The sequence below is a fragment of the Mobula birostris genome, chromosome 7 (genome assembly GCF_030028105.1).
Source record: "Mobula birostris isolate sMobBir1 chromosome 7, sMobBir1.hap1, whole genome shotgun sequence".
Classification (NCBI taxonomy): Eukaryota; Metazoa; Chordata; class Chondrichthyes; order Myliobatiformes; family Myliobatidae; genus Mobula; species Mobula birostris.
The window spans coordinates 106,657,615-106,681,292 of NC_092376.1; the positions used below are offsets into that span (position 1 = coordinate 106,657,615).

General features: G+C 41.4%; 1 protein-coding gene across 5 annotated transcripts in view; it reads left to right on the forward strand.

Annotated features, from left to right (window-relative positions):
- LOC140200785 (uncharacterized) overlaps nt 1–19,917 on the forward strand; it is a 59,739-nt gene extending 39,822 nt beyond the window's left edge. For 3 of the 5 annotated variants that reach the window (XM_072264387.1, XM_072264390.1, XM_072264391.1), the window contains 6 exons: nt 1,337–1,431; nt 3,143–3,297; nt 12,681–12,864; nt 14,973–15,085; nt 15,922–16,015; nt 18,305–19,917. In XM_072264387.1, coding sequence (XP_072120488.1) covers nt 1,337–1,431; nt 3,143–3,297; nt 12,681–12,864; nt 14,973–15,085; nt 15,922–16,015; nt 18,305–18,406 — 743 coding nt within the window. In that variant the 3' untranslated portion in view covers nt 18,407–19,917. Of the gene's footprint in view, nt 1–1,336; nt 1,432–3,142; nt 3,298–12,680; nt 12,865–14,972; nt 15,086–15,921; nt 16,016–17,038; nt 17,116–18,304 lie in introns of those variants that run through there. The other 2 variants (XM_072264389.1, XM_072264388.1) reach the window with 2 other exon arrangements.
- The last annotated feature ends 3,761 nt before the right edge of the window (nt 19,918–23,678 follow it).

Consider the following 23,678-nt stretch of genomic DNA (forward strand, 5'->3'; position numbering starts at 1 on the left):
CACGATCTCTTTAGCTACCGTTCTGAACGCAGGGGAGGAGTCTACTGGGTTCAGGTCAGCAGCTAACTTAAGGCCTTTCAGTTTCCCAAGTACCTTCTTCTTCATAATAGCAACTACACTCACTTCTGCTCCCTGACACTCTTCAATTTCTGGCACACTGCTAACATCTTCCACAGTGAAAACTGATGCAAAATACTTAAGTTGAACTGCTATTTCATTGTTCACATTATGACCTCTCCAGCATCATTTTCTAGTGGCCGGATATCCACTCTCACCTGTCTTTTACTTTTTATATGTCTGAAAAAAAATGTTGGTATCCTCTTTTATTGGCTAGTTATCCTTCATATTTCATCTTTTCTCTCCTTATGGCTTTTTTAGATGTTGGTTTGCTATTGGTTTTTAAAAGCTTCCCAATCCTCTGTCTTCCCACTAATTTTTACTATATTAAATGCCCTCCCATTTCCCTTTATGCTGTCTTTGACTTCCCTGGTCAGCCTCGTTTGCCTCATCCTCCCCTTAGCATATTTCTTCATCTCTAGGATATATTTCTCCTGAGCCTTCCGAGCTTCCCCCAGAAATTCCAGCCTTTACTGTTCTGTCTTCGTTTCTGTTAGTGTTTCCTTCCCATCAACTTTGGCTAGCTGCCCTCTCATGCCTCTGTAATTCCTTTTACTCCACAGTCCAGAGAGATTAAGGGAGGATTGAGCTTTCTCTTTTTCATAGCCACACAGATGAATCAACCTTATAATGAATGAACAATAATCCCTGTCCTTGGTGTCACATCAACATTGCTGGAGTTCTACTCACTCTCCCCTTCTCTTGAATGACACAAGGCTGGAAATGCTAGTTCATAATTCCTTTGGTTGGTGATTTGACTATTGGAATGCTTTCTAGTTTTCCCAACCCTGACCATTAATACAGTGATGCACTTGCATAATCCAGCAGGGGTCACCGATTAGGAATCAGAATAGAATCCCAATATAATTGCTGATCCTACTTTTGACCAGACTGCTGCATACACCACCGACCTCTCTGTTGTGTTTTACAGGAATATTTGATAGAGGTGGGGACAGAGTATTGGGTGTTTGTTTGTCCCTCCTGATCCACTTTGACTTTCCTGATGCCATGGCTCACTGCTGTATCTGACAGATATATCTTTTTTCTCTCCTTCGTTGTGATTTAAGAAGAACTGTTTGTTGCTGAGTTTTATTTTCCTTTGGTCTTGTTTCCTTAGTAGAACTTGAAGGGAGTCATTCAGGCTATGGGGAGAATAAAACAAAGTTAAAGTAAATTCTTAGTTAATAACACAGCCTCAGTGGATTCTTTTCTCATGCAGGGTTTGTCTGTAAGAAGGTGTTGTCTCATCATGTTCAGCCTGTTGGAGGTATTGCTGTGGTTGGAAGAGATCAAGGCTACAACACTGACTACCTGGTGAGTTCACTCCTTTCTGCTCCTCTAACAGAAGACCTTAGAGGGTCAATGAACTTTAATACTCTTCAGCACTGGATGTGTAGATACCTAAACATTAAGAGTATCATTGGGGTAGGTGATGATGGTGCCGGTAGGTTGGTTCTTGATGACTCAACATCTCTGTAACCAAAAGGAAGGGCACAGTTGGTTAGGTACTGATGTAATAACTTTGAATTTGTAATTAGCCCAGATCGTTGGAACTGACGTATCTTCTTGCTGTTGATGGTGAGCCTCTGAAGGGAATGGTGGTGATGTAATCTCAAGCAAACATGGACTTGGGTCATAAGACTGCCCCTAGTCACAGACAGTCAGGACCAAGGGAAAAATTCTATAACAACTTAGGAAAAAAATTCATACTGAGGTAATGGATAATGGACTTAGGGCACATTGTTGAAGTAGAAGAGAAATCTGTGTTTATTTCATTTCTTCCCATCACTTATGCTGGGGAATCCGCACAAAAGACGTTGTGCTGGATTGGACCTGGAACTGAGACAGCCTAGAACATAGGACATAGAAATCTACGCACATTACAAGCCTTTTGGCCCACAATGTTGTGCCGATCTTGTCAAAAGGTTTCAGTCCCATTAGCCCCATATTCAGTTTCCCACTAAGGGATCTCCTGAAGCAAATTAGAACTTTGTTTTCAGGTCGGTGATGAGCAGGACATCTCACCATTGCCTATATATTAGAACATAGAACAGTACAGCGCAGGAGCAAATCCTGCGGCCTGCATTGTCTGTGCCAACCATGATGCCAACAATGCCATCAGATCTGTTTCTACTACTTCCCCTAGGTCCTAAGTATTCTTGGCACCCATCACTCTGTAAAACAAACCTTGTCTTGTAAATCTCCTGTAAAATTCTGCTGATTAACCTTAACCTCCAGGTCCACAACCTTGTTGAAAGGATTGCAGGCTTGCATGCCTCAATGAGCTGGAAAGTTAGGATGGCTGGAGTCAGGGTCATGTGCTTTGGCTCTTGGTAGGGTCACCCATGCCAAACAGGTCAAAGAGTGGAGGCCAGAGTAAGAGAGGTTCACTGGTCCTCCAGGTTCGGTGGTTCAGCTCAGCGATAACAACCCTGACTGGTAAAATAAAGTTGTTATGGAAACAGTAGTTGATCTGTATCTGTGTGCGACTGAGAACCCTGAACCACACCTGAGGCATAATAGAGAAGATGGCCAAAGACGGACAGAGATAGAGGGCCTTTATTGCTGCCCTAAATGCCACCAGTGTAGCGGGCAGTAAGTATGCCCTCTAATATTTGACATTTCCACCCTGCGGATAATTATGGACCATTGACGCACCTGTAGTGCCTGATTGAAGGGAGTAACAGCTTCCATGTATGAAATTAATGCAAATCTTCAAAAGGTTGTCATCTATATTAATATGAATGTGCTGTGTTAATAATCGCAGGAATTTAAGGGAGTGTGGAATAAACTATTCATCTATCCCAAATGTGTTTGCCCTGAGAGAGTCCTTAGGACAGTGTGGTGGCACTATCATCTGGCATCTTAAATAATACCATGCCTGACTTGTTTTGGTCTGATGGAACTGTGCAGAGGAAGTAGCATTGGTTTTCAAAGCCCCATATGAAAGCAAAATTGTTAGTTTGTCTTTCAGATGTGACTATTCACTGCCTTTCTCTTCATTCTGCTGTTGGATGTTTGACAGATTTCTGGTGGTTGGGACAGGCATCTATGTGTGTGGGATCTGCAAACAGGTGTGTTGTACAACACATTCTCCAACACTGCGCCAGGTGAGGGTGGCAATGTACAGGAGCTGGCCTGTGACGGTGCCATTTTAGATCTTGCCTACAACCCAAAACGGTGAGTTGTGGTCCATTTAAAAAATATTTCCATGAGTCTGTCTGAACCCACAGTCAGCTTTCTAAACAGCTGGCCCCCAAGGACAATTGAACTGTTAAACAATGTGGTTATACAACTGTAAATGCAGGAATGTAACACAAGCACATTTTAAAAATATTCACAAAGAATTCAATCACCACATAAAGCCAAAAAGTAAACTTGTGAATACATCAAACAATTAGGAAGGTAAATAACTTGTTATTATATTGCCAAGTGCTTGCAAAACAAGAATAGGAAATATTTTTGCAATTGTGGAAAAAAAATCTGCAAATGCAGGAAATTGAAAATAAAATAGCTAATTTTGGAAGTACTGAGCCGGTCAGGCCACATCTGTGACAAAGAAACAGTTAAAGTTTCTGGTCGTCCTGACCTACTGACTATTTCACCATTTCTGTTTTATTTCTGCAAATGCATTGGTCTGTGGTGAAGATTCATGGGTATCTGTCACAGGATGTGGATGTCACTGGCAAGATAGTGTTACTCACCCATCTTTAATGCCCTTAAAATGAGGAAGTAACTGAGTAACCATAGACAGTCACTCTGGAGTCACCTACAGGTTATAGTGGGTAAAGACAACAGATTTCTCTCCCTGAAGGACATTAGTGCAACAGATGTGTCTTTTTAGTGATTGGTCATCTCTTGGTTACATAGAACATAGAAATCTACAGCACATTACAGGCCCTTCAGCCCACAACGGTGTGTCGACCATGTAACCTACTCTAGAAGCCGCCTAGAATTTTCCTACTGCATAGCTCTCTATTTTTCTAAGCTCCATGTACCTATCTAAGAGTCTTAAAAAATGCTATTGTATCCACCTCTATCACTGTAGCTGGCAGTGTACTCCACACACCCACCACTCTCTATGTAAAAAATCGTACCTGCTCCAAGCACCTTAAGACTATGCCTCATCGTATTAGCCATTTCAGCCCCGGGAAAAGCCTCTGGCTACCCACACGATCAATGCCTCTCATCATCTTATACACCTCTATCAGGTCACCTCTCATCCTCCGTCGCTTCAAGGAGAAAAGGCCAAGTTCGCCCAACCTGTTCTTATAAGGCACACTCTCCAATCCAGGCAACATTCTTGTAAATCTCCTCTGTACTTTCTCTATGGTATCCACATTCTTCCAGTAGCGAGGTGACCATAGCAGAACACAGTACTCCGTGAGGTCTCATTGAGGTCTTATACAGCTGTAACATTACCTCACGGCTCTTGAACTCAATCCCAGAGTTGGTGAATGTCAACACACCATATGCCTTCTTAACAACTTTACCAACACGCGCAGCAGCTTTGAGTGTCCTATGGACATGGACCCCAAGATCCCTCTGATCCTCCACACTGCCAAGAGTCTTACCATTAGTATTATATTCTGTTTTCAAATTTGACCTACTATTTCACAATTATCTGCGTTGAAATCCATATGCCACTTCTCAGCCTGGTTCTGCATCCTAACGATGTCCCACTGTAACTTCTGACAGCCCTTGAGCCTATCCACAACACCACCAACTTCTGTGTCATCAGCAAACTTAGTAACCCACCCTTCTACTTCCTCATCCAGGTCATTTATAAAAAATCACAAAGAGGAGGGGTCCCAGAACAGATCCCTACAGAACACCACTGGTCACTGACTTCCATGCAGAATATGAACCAACTACAACCACCCTTTGTCTTCTGTGGGCAAGCCAATTCTGGATCCACAATGCAAGGTCTCCTTGGTTCCCATGCCTCCTTACTTTCTGAATGAGCCTCACTTGGGGAACCTTATCAAATGCCTTACTGAAATCTATATATACTACATCCACTGCTCTGCCTTCATTAATGTGTTTTGTTACGTCCTCAAAGAATTCAATCAGGCTCGTAAGGCACAACCTGCACTTAACAAAGCTAAGCTAACTATACCTAATCAGATTATGTCTCTCCAAATGCTCATAAATCCTGCCCTTCAAGATCTTCTCCAACAACTTGCCCCCTACTGAAATAAGACTCACTGGTTTATAATTTCCTGGGTTATCTCTACTCCCTTTCTTGAACAGGGGAAAAGTATTTGCAACCCTCCGATCATCTGGTACATCTCCATGCAAAGATCATCACCAGAGGCTCAGCAATCTCCTCCCTCATTTTCCACAGTGGCTTGGGGTATATCTCATCTGGACTCAGTTTATCTAACTTAACACTTTTCAAAAGCTCCAGCACATCCTCTTTCTTAATGTCTATATGCTCAAGCGTTTCAGTCAACTGTAAGTCATCCCCACAATTGTCAAGCTCCTTTTCCCTGGTAAATACTGAAGCAAAGTATTTATTAAGTACCTCCGCTACCTCCTCTGACTCCAATGTATATATTTGCATGGTCGGTGATGCAAAGGGACTTGGGATTCCTTGTGTAGAATACTCTAAAGGTTATCTTGCAGGTCGAGTCGATGGTGAGGAAGGCAAATGCCATGTTAGCATTCATTTCAAGAGGTCTAGAATACAAGAGCAAGGATGTAATGTTGAGGCTTTATAAGGCACTGGTGAGGCTTCACCTTGAGTATTGTGAACAGTTTTGGGCCCTACATCTTAGAAAAGATATGCTGGCATTGGAGAGGGTCCAGAGGTTCACCAGGATGATTCCCGGAATGAAAGGGTTATCATACAAGAAACATTTGATAGCTCTGGGTCTATACTCGCTGGAATTCAGAAGGATGATAGGGGATCTCATTGAAAACTTTTAAATGATGGAAGACCTAGACAGAATAGATGTTGAAAAGATGATTCCAATGTTGGGAGATTAAAGGACGAGAGAGCTCAGCCTCAGGATAGAGGGGCGCCCTTTCAAAGTAGAGATACGGAGAAATTTCTTTCGCCAAAGGGTGGTGAATTTGTGGAATTTGTTGCCACAGGCAGCTGTGGAGGGCAGGTCATGGGTGTATTTAAGGCAGACATTGATAGGTTCTTGATTGGACAGGGCATCAAAGGTTACAGGGAGAAGGCCAGGAACTAGGGTTGAAGTGGAGAGAAAAAAAGGATCAGCCATGATTGAATGACAGAGCAGATTCAATGGGTCAGATGGCCTAGTTCTGCTCCTATGTCTTATGGTCTTTCCACTATCGCACCTGATTGGTCCTATTCTCACACGGCTCATCCTCTTGCTCTTCACATATTTGTAGAATGCCTTGGAGTTTTCCTTAATCCTGCTCACCAAAGCCTTCTCATGACCCCTTCTAGTTCTCCTAATTTCATACTTAAGCTCCTTGCAACCTTGTAATTTTCTAGAGCTCGATCAGTACCTAATTTCTTGAACCTTTCGTAAGCTTTTCTTTCCTTCTTAACTAGATTTACTACATCCTTTGTACACCTTGGTCCTTTTACCCTACCATCATTTCCCCGCCTCAATGGAACATACCTATGCAGAATGCCATGCAAATGTTCCCTGGATATTTGCCATATTTCTGCCGTGCATTTCCCCAACTATGGACTTCTTTCAGTCATGACTCAGTGATGCCCACAACGTCATACTGACCAATCTCTAATTGCAGCACAAGTTCATCCACCTTATTCCGAGTGCTGTGTGCATTTAAGTACAGCACCTTCAGTCCTGCATTCTTCGCCCTTTTGAATTTTACCTCTGTAGTACAATTTAACTCTTTGTCTGTATTTGTACCTAATCATTGGGTAATACACATATAAACTTTTCATCTTTCACCCTTAACCCATAACCCCTATTGCTAGTCTCTCCCAACCTCAGTGGAAAAAACCTATTTTAATTTACCCTATCTATACCCCTTATAATTTTGTATACCTCTGTGAAATATCCCCTGAGTCTCTCATCCCTGCTCTCTCAGCTAATCCTTGCAAGGCAACTGTTTTAGAGCCCAAAGATTAGTTGGCCTCAGTCTCGAATTTGGAGCATTGTGTGAAGTTCTGGTCACCTACCGACAGAAAGATATCAATAAGTTTGAAAGAGTGCATAGAAAATTTACAAGGATGTTGCCAGGAACTGAGGACCTGTTTTTTTGGGGAAAGTTTGAATGGGTTTGGACTTCATTCCCTTGAGATGAACCTGTTGTTCAGAAGGAGATTTAAGCACCATGCCAGATTGAAAAGGTCATGGTATCGAGGCCCGAAGCAAGAAGTGGTGGGGGCGGGGGGGAGCTGCGGTTCAGATCACTGCTCTACAGCATTTACTGGGCTCTGTGCTGAACTATGGGACTCTCTTGCAGACTTCAGAAATGCTATTTGCTTACAGTTACTGATTGCATAATGGTTTTTTTCAGTGCAGCTTGGGTATTAGGTGGTCTTTTTTATTGGATATTTTATTATTTTATTTATGGGGTCTTTTTGATCCCCATGCAAGGCTTACTGAGAAAGTAAGGAGGCATGGGATCCAAGGGGACCTTGCTATGTGGATTCAGAATCGGCTTGCTCACAGAAGACAAAGAGTGGCAGTAGATGGGCCATGTTCTGCATGGAGGTCAGTGACCAGTGGAGTGCCTCAGGGATCTGTTCTGGGACCCCTTCTCTTTGTGATTTTTATAAATGACCTAGATGGAGAAGTGGAGGGATGGGTTAGAAAATTTGCTGATGCCACAAAGTTTAGTATAGAAGACTGTCAGAGGTTACAGCAGGACATTGATAGGATGCAAAACTGGGCTGAGAAGCGGCAGGTCGAGTTCAACCCAGATAAGTATGAGGTGATTCATTTTGGTAGGTCAAATATGATGGCAGAATGTAGTATTAATGGTAAGACTCTTGGCAGTGTGGAGGATCAGCGGGATCTTGGGTTCCGTGTCCATAGGACACTCAAAGCTGCTGTGCAGGTTGACTCTGTGGTTAAGAAGGCATATGGTGCATTGGCCTTCATCAACCGAGGGATTGAGTTTAAGAGCAGAGAGATAATGTTACAACTATATAAGACCCTGGTGAGATCCTACTTGAAGTACTGTGCTCAGTTCTAGTCACCTCACTGCAGGAAGGATGTGGAAACCACAGAAAGGGTGCAGAGGAGATTTACAAGGATGTTTCCTGGATTGGGGAGCATGCCTCATGAGAATAGGTTGAGTGAACTCGGCCTTTTCTCCTTGGAGCGGAGGAGGATAGGGGTGTATATGATGATGAGAAGCATTGATTGTGTGGATAGTCAGAGACTTTTTCCCGGGGCTGAAATGGCTAACCGAGTGGGCACAGTTCTAATGTGCTTGGAAGCAGGTACAGAGGAGATGTCAAGGGTAAGTTTTTTTACACAGAGAGTGGTGAGTATGTGGAATGGGCTGCTGGCAATGGTGGTGGAGGCAGATATGATAGGGTCTTTTAAGAGACTCCCAGATAGGTACATGGAGCTTAGAAAAATTGAGGTCTATGAGTAGTCCGAGGTAATTTCTAAAGTAAGTACATGTTTGGCACAGCATTGTGGGCCGAATGGCCGGTATTGTGCTGTAGGTTTTCTATGTTTCTATGTTTTTAAGGGCATGATGTGTTTTTTATTCTCTGCACATTGAGTGCACGACAGTCTTATATATAAATAGATACAGATCTTCTGGGTATATTTGTTTTTCATGGCTGCCTGTTAGGAGATGAATCTCCAGGTTACATAACATTTACATATTTTGATAATTGTACTTTGAACTTTGGATATTAGGGAATTAAGGAGTTGATGGGGATGCAAGAAGAAACATGAGATTGATGTAGAAGTTGTGTTTGATGGTCAACATGGGTGCAATGAACTGAAGAGCCTGTTTCTGTGTGTATGACTCTATAAGTGTAAGGGCTGAACATGTTATTAAACTTAGACCTGAGAGATGGGCATAATATACTCATTCCCCTATTGTAATCTCTTTGCCTTTCTCTGTGAATAACAATGGTCATAAAACATAGGACCTCTGTTTGTAGTCACCCTCTTTCAAAAGGTTGAAATCACCTCCTCATTCAGGTGTTGATCCCAACCCGTTTTCCTGGAATTTATCCATCCACCTCCCTCACTCTATCCCTCTTTCCATCCCAGCCTCTCAAAGGGAAACATAAAGGGCAGGGACTAACCTCTTGAGAACTAAACTTTGACAAAGACAGTGACTGGAGGTATATAAGCAACTAATCTTGGGTAAACAAAAATTAAAATAGTAGATATCTTACGTATTGAAAAGCAATTTGAAACTAGAAGCCTGTCTATTGCCAGGCCACCGCTTGAATCCCAGAGTATACACAGTAGTAAGTATTCATCTGGTTGCTATGGATTCCAAGTTGCAGTTTGTGTTATTAGCAAACAAATGATTAACAGGTAATGGGATTCACATGACAGACTCCAATAAATGAGCAAAGTCTGTCAAAAAGTGATAAAGGATTTATTGCAACCAATTTCACTGTGCATACACAACTAAATTGGTTTGGAAAAAAAACACTCTTAAGCTTGATACTGAGCAATCTTTTTATTCTTTACTCCTGGTGCCAGACTCCCTGCTCAGGCATTGCACTGACTGAAGCCCTTCCAAATGCAGTTTCATTAACAGACAACTCTCAGCGAGTTGCCCAGTCTCCACACTTCCCCCAATGGTCACTCAATATCGATTTTCATGGACCTTAGCTATCCAAATAGATAATTTCACCATCATTTATGCAATTAATAAGTGAAAATATTCAAAGAAAATTAAAAGCAGGTTTTAAGGACTGCTCAATTATAAATGGCTTAATCTTTAGTTCAGAATCCGGTTGATTATCATTGACATATGTTGTGAAATTGTTACCTAGTGGTAGCAGTACAATGCTGCGTGAAGACTGCGAGCGATTTCTCATCAGTCTTGCAAAGACCCTGTCAAAGATCAATGTACGTTTAATTTTTCATAGAGTCGTAGATCTCAACAACACAGGAACAGGCCCTCAGCTCACTGAGTTCATGCCAAACTGTCCCTTCAACCTAGTCCTATATATTGTCTCACAATATATCTGACATTGAACAGAAATTTCCTTCAGTTAAACTTTAGAAGGTCTCAAAACATTGATTTTGGCCTTCATTCATTAGCTACCAAACCCCATCTATCTCTATTATCCATGATCCATGATGGAACTACCTGACTGAAAAGTAAAGGTCTTGCTTCAATTTAAGATGGTGTTGCAGTCCCACATCTTCTCCTATTTTAAGAGTACTTTTTCTTCATTGTCACCTGTGCCCATTCCTCTCCAATGACCTTGCAGATCAAATTTACACTTGCCCTTAGATTTTCTCCTTTTGCCTCATGGATAAATATAGGTTGTATTTTTAATCAAACCCTAAAACTCCTGGACCTTTGGCTGCTCTTCTTCAGTGTGAAGCCTTGAGTGCCTTTTCATTGTGAATCTTTCACATATAATACTAGGGGCAGCATGATAGCATAGTGGTTGGCACAACGCTTCACAGTACCAGCATCCAGGGTTCAATTCCCACCAATGCCAGTAAGGAATTTGTACGATCTCCATGTGACCACATGGGTATCTCCTAGGTGCTCCAGTTTCCTCCCACAGTGCAAAGACTTACCAGTTGGTAGGTTGATTGGTCATTGTAAATTGTCCCATGATTAGACTAGGATTGCTGAAAGACTTATTCTGCTCTGTAGCTCAATAAATAAATAAATGCCTCATACTGCAGATTCCTTAAAGTTATCAGAACAAAGACCTTCATCAGTCAAGGCTTGGTATGGTCCTGAAATATGACACAATTTCCATTAGAGTAAGCTTCAGCACTGCTTGTGTGTTGCTAGTTCAAGAATAGATTATGAAGACACATTATATGCATCGATACCATAATGGTAATATGGAGCCCAGAAAGTGCCTTGCCAGAGGATTCTGAGATACAGGTTTCCCCCACCATCCGAAGGTAGAGCGTTCCTATGAAATGGTTGTAAGCCGAAATGTTGTAAAGCGAAGAAGCAATTACCATTTATTTATATGGGAAAATTTTGTGAGCGTTCGCAGACCCAGAAATAACCTACCAGATCATACCAAATAACACATAAAACCTAAACTAACAGTAACATATAGTAAAAGCAGGAATGATATGATAAATACACAGCCTATATAAAGTAGAAATACTTTTCCACAATCATTGCCAGTACTGTTCTCCGAAGGGAAAATCTCACGCAAGTGCTCTTGGCAGAAAATCTCACACAAGGGCTGTTGGCAAAAACACTCTCTCCAGTAACCTTTAAGCTATGAAGCTGCCAAATCATACCAAATAATACATAAAAATACACAGCCTATATAAAGTAGAAGTAATGTATGTACAGTGTAGTATCACTTACCGGAATTGGGACAGCACCGAGGTGGTGTGTTAGGCTGAGTTGTCGGAGTTTGGCTGGTGCAGTGGCCCCCACCCTCCGGGCTGCCGACTGATACTGATCCGCGAAGCATGCAGGGGTCCAGCGGTAGCCAGGAGGCACACAGTACATCTTTAAGAAAAAAGCCGAAATAAACAAGCTAATTAATTAGGCGTCGCCCGACACGTAATTGTCGGCCCAGATCAGTGCCGATTGCCGATCGCATCGCCTCTGATCTGGGCTGACAATTACATGTCGGGCGACACCTAATTAATTAGCTTGTTTATTTCGGCTTTTTTCTTAAAGATGTGCTATGTGCCTCCCAGCTACTGCTGCGTTTTCTGCGAATTGGTATCTGTCCGTGTTCCGGGGGTTGGGGTGGTGGGACACTGGGGTGTCATCTCATCGTCATCTATTTCCATTAGAGCAGGCGGCTCATCTTCTCCTATGACTGCCCGCCTCGATGTCGAAGGTCGAGGTTCATCGCCTTCTGTGGCTGATGTGGAAGGCTTGCTTAACTGCTGAGCCTCGTGCATTTTTCTATCATACAGTTCTTTGTAAGGACTCAAACCATCCTGCAAATATCCCCTAAACCGACATACCCTTTCAAAATTAAAGTCGTACTTTATCATTACTCATTCGGTTTCGATTGTTATCCTTTCCTCTTCCAATTGCATCAGCTCTTCATCTATCAGTTCTTAGTCATGGGATGCCAAAACTTCTTCAACAAACCAACCTACGTATCATTGGCATGTAAAGGGAAACAAGTGTATCCAAAGAAATCTCACACAGTCACAGAGAGAGGGTGCGGAACTTCACACATACAACACCTGAGGTTGGGATTGAACTTGGGCCACTGGAGATGAGTGGTGGTAATCCGGTAGCCGCACTAATGTACCACCAATATGTTGAAGCTTCTGGGTTCACTAAATTTTTCTTTGCCAAGTAATTTATACCAAGGCCCCCTCACAAAGTAACCTGATTTATTCTTGTTGGTTATTAATTATCAGTTTGATTGATAATGAACAAAATATGTGTTGGCTGTTGGGAAGAGGATTCATTCAGAACCCCTTACTGTTTGTTAGGAATGAATTTGCCTATTCTTCAAGTGATGGGATGGTCTACATTCGCCACTTCAGCCCCATCACAAGTGAGATGAAACTGGTGAGTGTTCTTCAAGGTCACGAGGCTGACATCACTTCCATCTTGTGGCATTCCCTCTTAAATAAGTGGCTGAGTGGTTCAGAGGATGGGACTATCCGGATCTGGGTAAGTGCCTCACAGGGGACAATGGTATGGCCAAACCAGTTGAATATGCTTGCAGCAGTATCACAGACATGTAGTTTCAGACAGAATACAACAGGTAAGTTATACTAGACAGTGAAGAGAAAAAAACAATGCAAATCAATGCATTAGTGGGGAAAAAAATACAATCAGAGATAAGTCCATAGTAGTTCAAGAGATGTTCTGTTGCTGAGGTAAAAAGCTGCATTTTTATAAGTGCGTTTCCTCCGCGCAATACAAAGCACTTTACAGATGATGATGTGTATTAGAAGAGTAATTACCATTCTGTAGAGAAAAAATAACCAATCTGCGCACAGTTAGGTCCCAAAAACACCACATGGGTAGTTATCCAGATTATTCAATTGCTAGATTGATTTTAGAGGAGGTTCAGATATTGGCACAGCATTGTGGGTTGAAGGGCCTGTACTGTGCTGTGCTGCTCTATGTTCTATATTTTATTGTCTGCTGTAATAATGTGGCTTTGTGAATAAATACAACAGAAAGAAAAGTCCATTGCTATTTCTAAACTGCCACCCCATCCAAGTGATTCCTGTAATATAACACTCCCTCGGTACTGCAGTGAAATGTCAGGCAGGAATTACGCACTGAAATGGAGGTCAAAACCACTGTCTTCTGACACAGGCTGATGCATCAGAATGAGCAAATAGGCAGACCACATTACTATGCAATATACAGGCATTACATGGGCAAACTACTGTGGGCTACCAATGAAATGCATGTCGGGAACATATAAAACTGCAGCACAGGAAGCGGCCCTCAGCCCACCATGCTATGCTAAACTAATTAAGCTAATGATGCCAATAGACTGTCCATATCCCTCCATTCTCTGCATATTCATGTGCCTGTTCAAGAGCCATTTAAAACACCTCTGGAGTATCTGCCTTCATAACCAGACACCTGTCACTTTCTGTGTAAAACCCTGCACATTGCCTCTAAACTTTCACCTTCTCACCTTAAATGCTTGCCTGGTAGTATTAGATATTTCAACCCTGGGAAAAAGATACCAGCTGTCTGCTCATTCTCTGAAGCCTTTAATAGGTCTGGATCGACCATGGATGTTGTGATATGAAAGCTAGTTCGCAAGTAAGCCAGGGCAATACAATATGGAAAGCATGCTGTTGTCCATGCAGCAGGCACCTCCTCTCCATGCAGCTGATAAATACAGAGGAACTGCAGACACCAATACAGTTTAGCACCAGCAGCGTTGCAGGAGTTGTCAGTCATTGCTGAACTCAACGTAGTACTGCCTCAGGGACTCCAGCTCTGGATTTTTCCTCACAGTTTACTCCTGAAGTTTACCCCATGAGTGTGTATAGTCACAAGGCAGCAGAGGTTTGAGATCAGTGTCTTCCCTCTCCTAGGTGAGCTGTTAACCATGGCCAGTGAGCCCCGTCTGCCTGAACCAACTGGTTTTAAGGCACCAATAACCCGCCTTTGCCCCTTCTCCTGTCAGTAGAAACTGTTCCACTGGGCTTAATAGCTAAGCCACACATGAAGTCCTGGAGTTGGACTTGGTTGTCAAAGGCTATTTGTGGTGCATGCTATTGGGAGCATTTAAAAGATAGTGGGAGCTTGTCCCCACTACCACTGCAGTGGTGACAGCCTGAAGGAACTAACTGTTGTTCATTCCATGCCGCCCATAATTTTCTAAACTTCTATTAGGTCTCCCATCAGCCTTAATTGCTCCAGAAGTAAGCAACTGCTCATAAGTCGTGACCTCTAATTCCGTGCTGGCCACATGGCCAAGTGGTTAAGGCGTTCGTCTAGTGATCTGAAGGTCGCTAGTTCAAGCCACAGCTGTGGCAGCGTGTTTGTGTCCTTGAGCAAGGCACTTAATCACACATTGCTCTAGTGTCTGTACGAGGAGTGGCGCCCCACACAGGCTTCCAATCTGCACCTTGTAAGGCACGAAAATGCCCGATGGAGGCCTGTTGTGGTCTGAGTTAATGTTCCCTCCCTTCTAATCCAGGCAGCACCCTGATACAACTGTACTGAATTGCAATAGCATTATTAACATTCCGTACAGCAGTTGTGTGTTTCCCAACATTTAGCGGAATCTTTATTTGTGACAGAGTGAAGATGGAACCCAATGTGAGCAGCTCTTGGTCACACACCGAGCAGTTAATTGTCTTTGCATTGATCAGGTCAATGGCTGTATTATAGCTGGGATTCAAGAAAGAATGAGGTGAGTCTTGACAGTGTGGGAGGATGGATGGACTGATGGGGTTGCTGAGCATGGTACGTGACTGGCGTGAAAAAACCAGCGCATGTATGGGGTATTGCAAATGGTTGCATGCCATTTTTAATGTGATTATGAAGTGTGTCTATATTTGCTAATATCAAGCAGTGGGGGAGATATAACAAGTTTTAAAATTTCTGCTCATTTCAATTTGTCCATTTCTTCTCAGCCTGCAACTTACTAATGGCTTTTTCCCCCTGTGACTTCTGTGCCTTTTTTTTCTCTCTGGCTTGAACTGGTCATGTCTACCTGAACGTACACATTACCAAGTTAGAATCTGGTAAGAATTTTTTTAATTCCCAGATGAACAAAAGCATAAAATGAAGTATATACTTCGCATAGGGTATATCAACTCTTGACCTGATGATGTTTAAAATTCTCATTATTGATTTTGGATCTCTCCATTGCCTCATCCCTCCCTCCTTTCAGAGCTACTATATAGTCCTTTTGGCAATGTTTCTCTATTTCCGGCTAGTGGCATACTTCTCATATTCATCTCTCTCCCGTTAGTGGCTATTCCTGTATGTGACACCCAAAGTGTTTTCTTTTAGCCAGACTAACACTTAACTGCTCTAGAGTCTACATCTAGGTCTGTAGTCACTTACAGGCCAGACCAGGAAAGAATGAGTGGTATTGGTGAATCAGCTGAATTTTTACATTTATTTTATGGTAGCCTTTTAAAAAAAAGTAGCTTTTTAACAAGCTTATTGAAAACTATCCTTTTGATTTACTTGTAGTTTCTTCACCACTCTGCTTAATAACGTTCTTAAATATCTCCTCAGTGTTTATGACCCTGAAACATTTATAGAAGTGCAGAGAAATATTGGACACACTGATTCAATCTGTTCCATCATCCACATCCCTGAAAGAAGCCAGGTAACTCAGCTCCTTCTGCAACAATACTATGACTCTTTTTGTCTTCTAGAGCATTTTCTTTTCATCAGTAGAGTATGTTAGCACTGGGAATGAAGTACTTTTACAGTTGGAGCTATCTAGCACTTCCAGATCAGCTGCAATATGATTTTGACAAAGTTTATTAAACTTCTTCTGCACTGTTTAATCAAATATTCCTGAGTAGTGCTATAGTGAATTGTAATAATCATTCAAAATCAAGGAAGGCATATTAGCACACTGGCTATTAGTCAAGTCACTAAGTTAAAAAATGAAAAACAGCAATATTATGCTCAAATTTTATACGACTTTGGTTTGACATCAGTTGGAGTACTGAATGCAATTCTAGACACCACACGTTAGGAAAGTTCTATTAGTGCCAAAAAGAATACAAAGGTTAACTAGGATGTTGCTGGAATGAAGTGTTTCACTTTTGAGGAGAGATTGGAGAAAATGGATCTATTATCACTGTAGCAGAGCAGGTTAAGAAAGATATAGATATAATAGATTGCAAAAACATTTCCTCTGTCAAAGGTAGATAAACCTTGAAGACAGATTTAGTTTAAGGGGGAAAAGATTCAGGTAGATATTAGGAAACCATTGTCATACAGAGAGTGGTGAATACCTTGAATGCACTGTCTGAGAATGGTGGAAGCAGAGTATTTGACAATATTTAAGAAGCCTTTAGATGAGCACTTGAATCACTGAGGCAGAGGAGAGTATGGGCCTAGTGCTGGGAGACAAGATCAGTGTGGATTGGTGCACACTAGTCAGTATGGATGTAGTGGGCTGAATGTCCTACTTTCACACCGGATGACCAGAAATCAGCTAACAAGTGCAAATCACTAACATTGGTGGAGGGGAAACATATAGAGGTAGTAATGCAAAATATAATAGATTGTTATCTAAAATAACTTGCGTTAGCAAATGGCACTTCCTATCCAGTTTTGATTAACGCGCAGTGTTGGTGAGGAATGTATTATTGATGTTGTCCATGTTTCCTTTCAGATGTAACAAACTGAAACCGATTAGAATTAAAAAGACATTTTCATTGTGGCTGAAAGATGAAAAACAAAGAATAATGTAAAGTTGTTATTACATTTTTAAAAACGTATATGACTAGGCTAAGACCATTTTTGATAAAATTAAAAGTCTGAGTTTCAAAGTTTCAGATGACCTAAGATTTGTAAATGGATTGAACAATGAAGGAATAATTTTAAGAGGTATGATTAAACCGACATATATATTTAAAAGTAAAACAGGTTGATGAAGATGTTACGAAATCCTTGGTACGTATTATAAACAGAGGCATAGAATACAAAAACACTCATGTTATGCAGGACCTGTTAGGCTAGAGCTGGAATGTTGTGGCCAGCTCAAAGTACCACACATTCTGGAGGGCTCGAAGGGTAAGGAGATTTATTAGAATGTCACAACTTCTGACAGTATGTAACAGTTTCTTCCCCCAAGCCATCAGACTCCTCAATACCCAGAGCCTGGCCTGACATCATCCTGCTATACCCTCTACTGTGCCTGCTGTCTTGTTTATTATTTATTGTAGTGCCTGCATTGTTTTGTACACTTTATGCAGTCCTGGATAGAGCTGTAGTCTAGTGTAGTTTTTTGTGTTTTTTCTTACGTAGTTCAGTGTAGTTTTTGTATTGTTTCATGTAGCACCATGGTCCTGGAAAATGTTGTCTCATTTTTACTATGTTCTGTACCAGCAGTTATGGTTGAAATGACAATAAAAAGTAACTTGACTTGACTTGACTTCACTTATAGGGGTAATTTAATAGTGTTTTCAGTTACGGGTGTTATTGACAGTAGGCTGAAAAAAGTTATTTTCACTGATTGGAGCATCAATAGCCATTGGACAGGGCAACATGGTTGGTATAAAGCTAGAAGAAAGGCCAACTCTTTATGATCTGCATTCATTGTTTGAAAATACGGTGGTATCAAATTCAAATAGAACTCCCAAAATAGAACTAGATGTATAATTGGAAAGAACATTATTACAGGGACAAAAAGGGTGTAATTTTGAAAATGCTTTTAGTCAGTCAGCACCTTAGCAGGTCGTATCATAGCGTCCCGGATCATGACATCTGTTGTGTAAAAGCAAGTCACTTTCTCTTTTCGATTAGTAATTAGCATAAATTGGACACATTTAGTTATCGACCAATTGCCATTTAGTCCAATTCACACCATCAAAGTGGTTTGTAATTTTCAGCACCTCAAGGAACGTTCCATGCTAACAGCACCATGCTCATTTTTCAGTACATTACTGCATCCTGGGATCACACACTGCGTGTCTGGAATGCTTACATCAAGTTACCTCCCAAAACCAAAGAAATTATGGAAGATGCAAGGAGTGGATGATGAAAAATTCAAAGAGTGCAAGAATTTGAGAGGAATGTCAGCAGGTCTTCAAGTTCCTTGGTAGTGTTTCCATTTTGAAATTAGTTTTAACTTATTCGAAATGCAGCAAACTATGAAACTGTTAACTATTTAGTTATATCATTGCCATGACTAATTGAACAGAATGTGACTAGATGTTCCTGACTCCCAAAGTCCTTCATGCCTCCTAGAAGATACAAATCACATGTCTGAAGGAATTCTCTTCATTTGCCTGGATGGCTAATTTGTGACAGGATCTAGCACCATCCCAGACAATGCATTTTGCCAATCAGAGAATCAGAATATATTAGAATCAGGTTTACTATCACTGGCGTATAACATGAAATTTGTTAACTTAGCAGCAGCAGTTCAATGCTATACATAATATAGAAGAGAAAAAAAAATAATAAATAATAACAGTATACGTATATTGAATAGATTAAAAAAGTGCAAAAACCAGAAATACTGTGTATTAAAAAAAAGTGAGGCAGTGTCCAAGGGTTCAATGTCCATTTAAGAATCAGATGGCAGAGGGGAAGAAGCTGTTCCTGAATCACTGAGTGTGTGTCTTCAGGCTTCTGTATCTCCTACCTGATGGTAACAGTGAGAAAAGGGCATGCCCTGGGTGCTGGAGATCCTTAATAAAGGACGCTGCCTTTTTGAGACACCACACCCTGAAGATGTCCTGGGTACTTTATAGCCTAGTACCCAAGATGGAGCTGACTAGATTTACAACCTTCTGCAGCTTCTCTCGGTCCTGTGCAGTAGCCCCCAACCCCATACCAAACAGTGATGCAGCCTGTCAGAATGCTCTCCATGGTACATCTGTTGAAGTTTTTGAGTGTATTTGTCGACATGCCAAATCTTTTCAAACTCCTAAGAAAGTATAGCTGCTGTCTTGCCTTCTTTATAACTACATCGATATGTTGGGACCAGGTTAGATCCTCAGAGATATTGACAAACCATATTTGACAACCATTTCTCTTTCTGTGATGTACTATTTATGGCAACTTTATTATCTATTCAGTACAGTGAACCAAACAAACAAGGATTCATGAACTCTTTCACCTACTTGGTTAAGTGCAAAAAGAATATGGAAATATCAAACTCTTGTAAGCTGCCTTTCAATTCACACACCATTCTAATTTGGAGAAAAAAGATTCCCCCTACCTGAACTAAAGACCATAACTAAGATAGAAGGAGTTAAAAGGGTGCTTCATACCTTTGGGAAGGGATCTTTGCTTCCATTGATGGACTGGTATACCTTCTGTTAATCACATTTGCACTGGATGATGTTTTATGTTTATGTCCCTTTTTCTTGTTAGTTCCAAAATCTGTCCCAACTAACAGCAGCAATATCAGATTACCCAATCAAACAACATGTAGAAAATTGACAGCAAATGTGCACTAAACTAGTTGTTATTATCAAAAACAAGAGAAAATCTGCTGATGCTGGAAATCCAAGCAACACACACACAAAATGCTGGATGAACTCAGGAGGCCAGGCAGCACCTATGGAAAAGAGTAAATAGTCGATGTTTCGGGCCGAGATCCTTCATCAGGACTGGAGAGAAACATGAGAACTCATTGCCATCTCCAACAGGATTCCACCACCAGGCACATCTTTTGGTCCTCTCCCAGCCCTTTCTGCTTTCAATGGAGATTGCACCCTGTGCGACTCTCTTGTCCATTTGTCCCTCCCCATTAATCTCCCTCCTAGCACTTATCCTTGCACCTCCTCCCTTTCTAGCATTTAGGGCCCCAAACAGTCCTTGCAGGTGAGGTGACACTTCACCTCTGAGTCTGTTGGGGTCATTTACTATATCCGGTGCCCCTGGTGCAGCCTCCTGTATATCAGGGAGATCCGACATAGATTGGGAGACCACTTTGTCAAGAACCTACGCTCCATCCACCAGAAAAAGTGGGATCTCCTAGTGGCCAACTATTTTAATTCCACTTCCAATTCCCATTCTGACAAGTCACTCCATTGTCTCCCCTACTGCCGTGATGAGGCCACACTCAGATTGGAGGAGCAACACCTTATATTCTGTCTGGGTAGCCTCCAACCTGAAGGCATGAACGTCAATTTCTCAAACTTCCATTAATGCCCCCCACTCCTTCATTCACCATTCCCATTTCCCTCCCTCACCATCCCTCACCATATCTCCTTATCTGTCCAGCATCTCCCTCTGGTGCCCCTCCCTCTTCCCTTTCTTCCATAGCCTTCTGTCCTCTGCCTTCAGATTTTCTCTTCTCCAGCCCTGTATCTCTTTCACCAGTCACTTCCCAGCTCTTTACTTCACCCCTCCCCTCTCCCGGTTTCACCTATCACCTATTACCTTGTATTTCCTCCTGCTCTTCCCCCACCTTCTTTCTCTGACTTCTCATCTTTTTTTCTCCAGTCCTGATGACTGGAGTCTCGGCCAGAAAGGTTGATTGCTTACTCTTTTCCATAGATGCTGGCTGGCTTGCTGAGTTCCTCCAGTATTTTGTGTGTGTTGCTGTTATTATCAAAACCTTCCATCAGACAAACACCCACCTCTGCTTCACCATTGCTGAGAGAGCTGACTCTTTGACCATCTGATGTGTAAGCTTTAGAGGCTTTGTCTGCTTGGGATGAAATGGCAAGATAGAAAAAAATGACCTGCAGCACATTCACCAAATGCCACATGCATTACCTCTGATCAAATTCAAACCACCTCAATATAGCTTGGTCACCATGGTGATTTTGATTTGTTATCATTATCATCACCACAAGCACCAAGATATAGTGAAAAGCTTCTGTTTGCATGCCATCCAGATCAATCATGCCATACGCAAGTACATTCTGATCATGCAAGGACCACAATGAGAGGTCCGTTCAAGAATCTGGGAAAAATAGGATAGAAACTGTCCTTGAGCCTAATGTTATGTGCTCAAACTTTGGAACCTCGCCAATGTGAAAGGGGAGAAAAAAGAATTACAGGGCTGGGAGGGGTCTTTGATTATGCTTGTTACTTTCCCGGTGAAACTGGAAGTGTGGACAGAGTCAATGGAGGGGATGCTGGCTGGCTTGCTTGATGGACTGGGCTGTGTTCTCAACTCTTCAATTTGTTGTGTTCTTGGACAGAGCAGTTCCCATACCAATTGGTTTGCATCTGGATAATATGCTTTCTATTGTGCATCTGTAAAATTTGGTAACAGTCATTGGGGACATAGGTGATGCTCCTTTATGCAATAGCGTGTGTGAGCTGGCAGACATAATTCCAACTAAGATTTCTGAAATTTGTTAAAACCTGTAGCTTTACCAGTTGTCCACAAGGAGCACAAGGCTCATATTCATGTTGAAATGGCAATTATATTTGGAAAACAAACTTGGAAGGTTCAGTCAACAATGGAATCCCCTCTTGCTTCAGCCTCAATCTATCTCTTACTGTCTTAGCCAGTGACTTTGACCCAGGATATGTGCATTGAGTGTTGTCCTCTTTGTTCCCAATCAGAAGTGGAAGATCAGTGGAAATATCTGATCTTATCAATGTAGATATGGCATCATTGACAATCTGTTCTCAGAGCACAATGCTTTCTATCCTGTTTGTGCTGCAACCTTCCCACAGCATAAATCCTTGATATATACAACAGTTAAAGGGAAAATTAAATTGGGGTCACGTAAGTGACATAATACAAACAGTCTGTTGTCCATCCTGTGCAATTTCCATTCATGGCCTTGACTCTTGTTCATTTAGACAATGACTCACCTGTACCACCATTCCATTTGCTCCAAATCTCTTAATCTAAAAGAAATGTATCTTAGTATTACATATTTAATGATTGCAATGCTACCGTGACACTGTAATTTCATTTGGAATCAATAAAGTATCTCTCTCTCTACTTCCATTGATCCTCCACCTCTGGAGCCTTTCAGGATTTCATATCTCTGTTGATACTGAGCAATAGAAAATTTCCCAGGAATTGAATGACAACCTAATATTTCAAGGTTTGAACTGATTTGAACCTTATTGATTACTCAGTGTAGTTTAATTTGTTCTGTAGTATAATCATTCTTCTGGGATAAGGTTGGTTAATAATTACTGGAATTACAATTAACTGCAGTCCACTTGGAGCATAATCAAATAGGCCATCTATCCAGTATCTTCGTATCTACATATCAAGGATAGAGTTATTTTCCCACTATTATGATCATGAAAGAAATAGATTGGTCCATATCCAAAGAACCTGAGTATAACAATACAGTACTGTCCTGTATTCAAAAACATTAGGATGATACACATTCTCTCCTTCAGCTTTAATGATGTACATGGTATGGAGAACAACAACAGATGGCTTATCCTTTAAATTCAGTGCCTAGGATTCACTTGGATTATTTACCAGTAGTGTAATAGTTATTATTTGGCAATATCTACCCATTATTTATTATTTTTCTTCTGACATTTCTGAGACAGGACAGCATAAAGCAGATGGAATAGCTTGCCTTTGCTTAAATTGCCTACAGACCTTCCGATGATGTGTTGGGGGAAAAAAAAACTGATATCCTCTTTCTCCAGAGCAAATATTTTAATGAATTACTGTCTCCACCTGTTTTCCGGTTAACAATAAGTAAATCACTATTAGCTTTCTAATGGTTGACATGAAACAAGTTGCCTTTTGTCAGTGAAAGAGCCACCAACTAAGAAAAGCAAAATACTGCTGATGCTGGAAATCTGAGATAAAACAGTAATATTGGAGTATGTCAGGCAGCATCTATGGAGGGAGAAAGAGTGTCAACTTTTCAGACTGATTTCTAATGATAAGTCATGGAACTGAAATATTAACTCTGGTTGTGGAGCAGCCTTGATCATAGCTTTAACAATATATTTGTTCTCCCCACTATGCCTGGTCAGGTTGCGGGGGGTGGGGGGGGGATGCGAGGAGGGGGTGCTGATGGAAGGAAATTGGTGGATATGAAACCTGGCCTTAGTTGCTGATGACTGCAATGTAGTGTTCATTAACCTCCTAGTAAAGTAAATTTTTGTCTGAAATAATGGATATTTGGAGCCCCCACCTGGTGAAACTATGATTCAACATTTTTTACATTGTGCCATAACAACATTCATTGAAATCCTTCTGCCTTTTGAAAAAATATATATATTATCACAATATGTATTGATATTGTCAATACGAATCTATGTCTCAACAAAAGTTGTAGATTGGTCTTTGAAATGATGATCAGGTGAGTGTGGAATTACTATGATATTTTGGTATTTGGATATCAGTATTG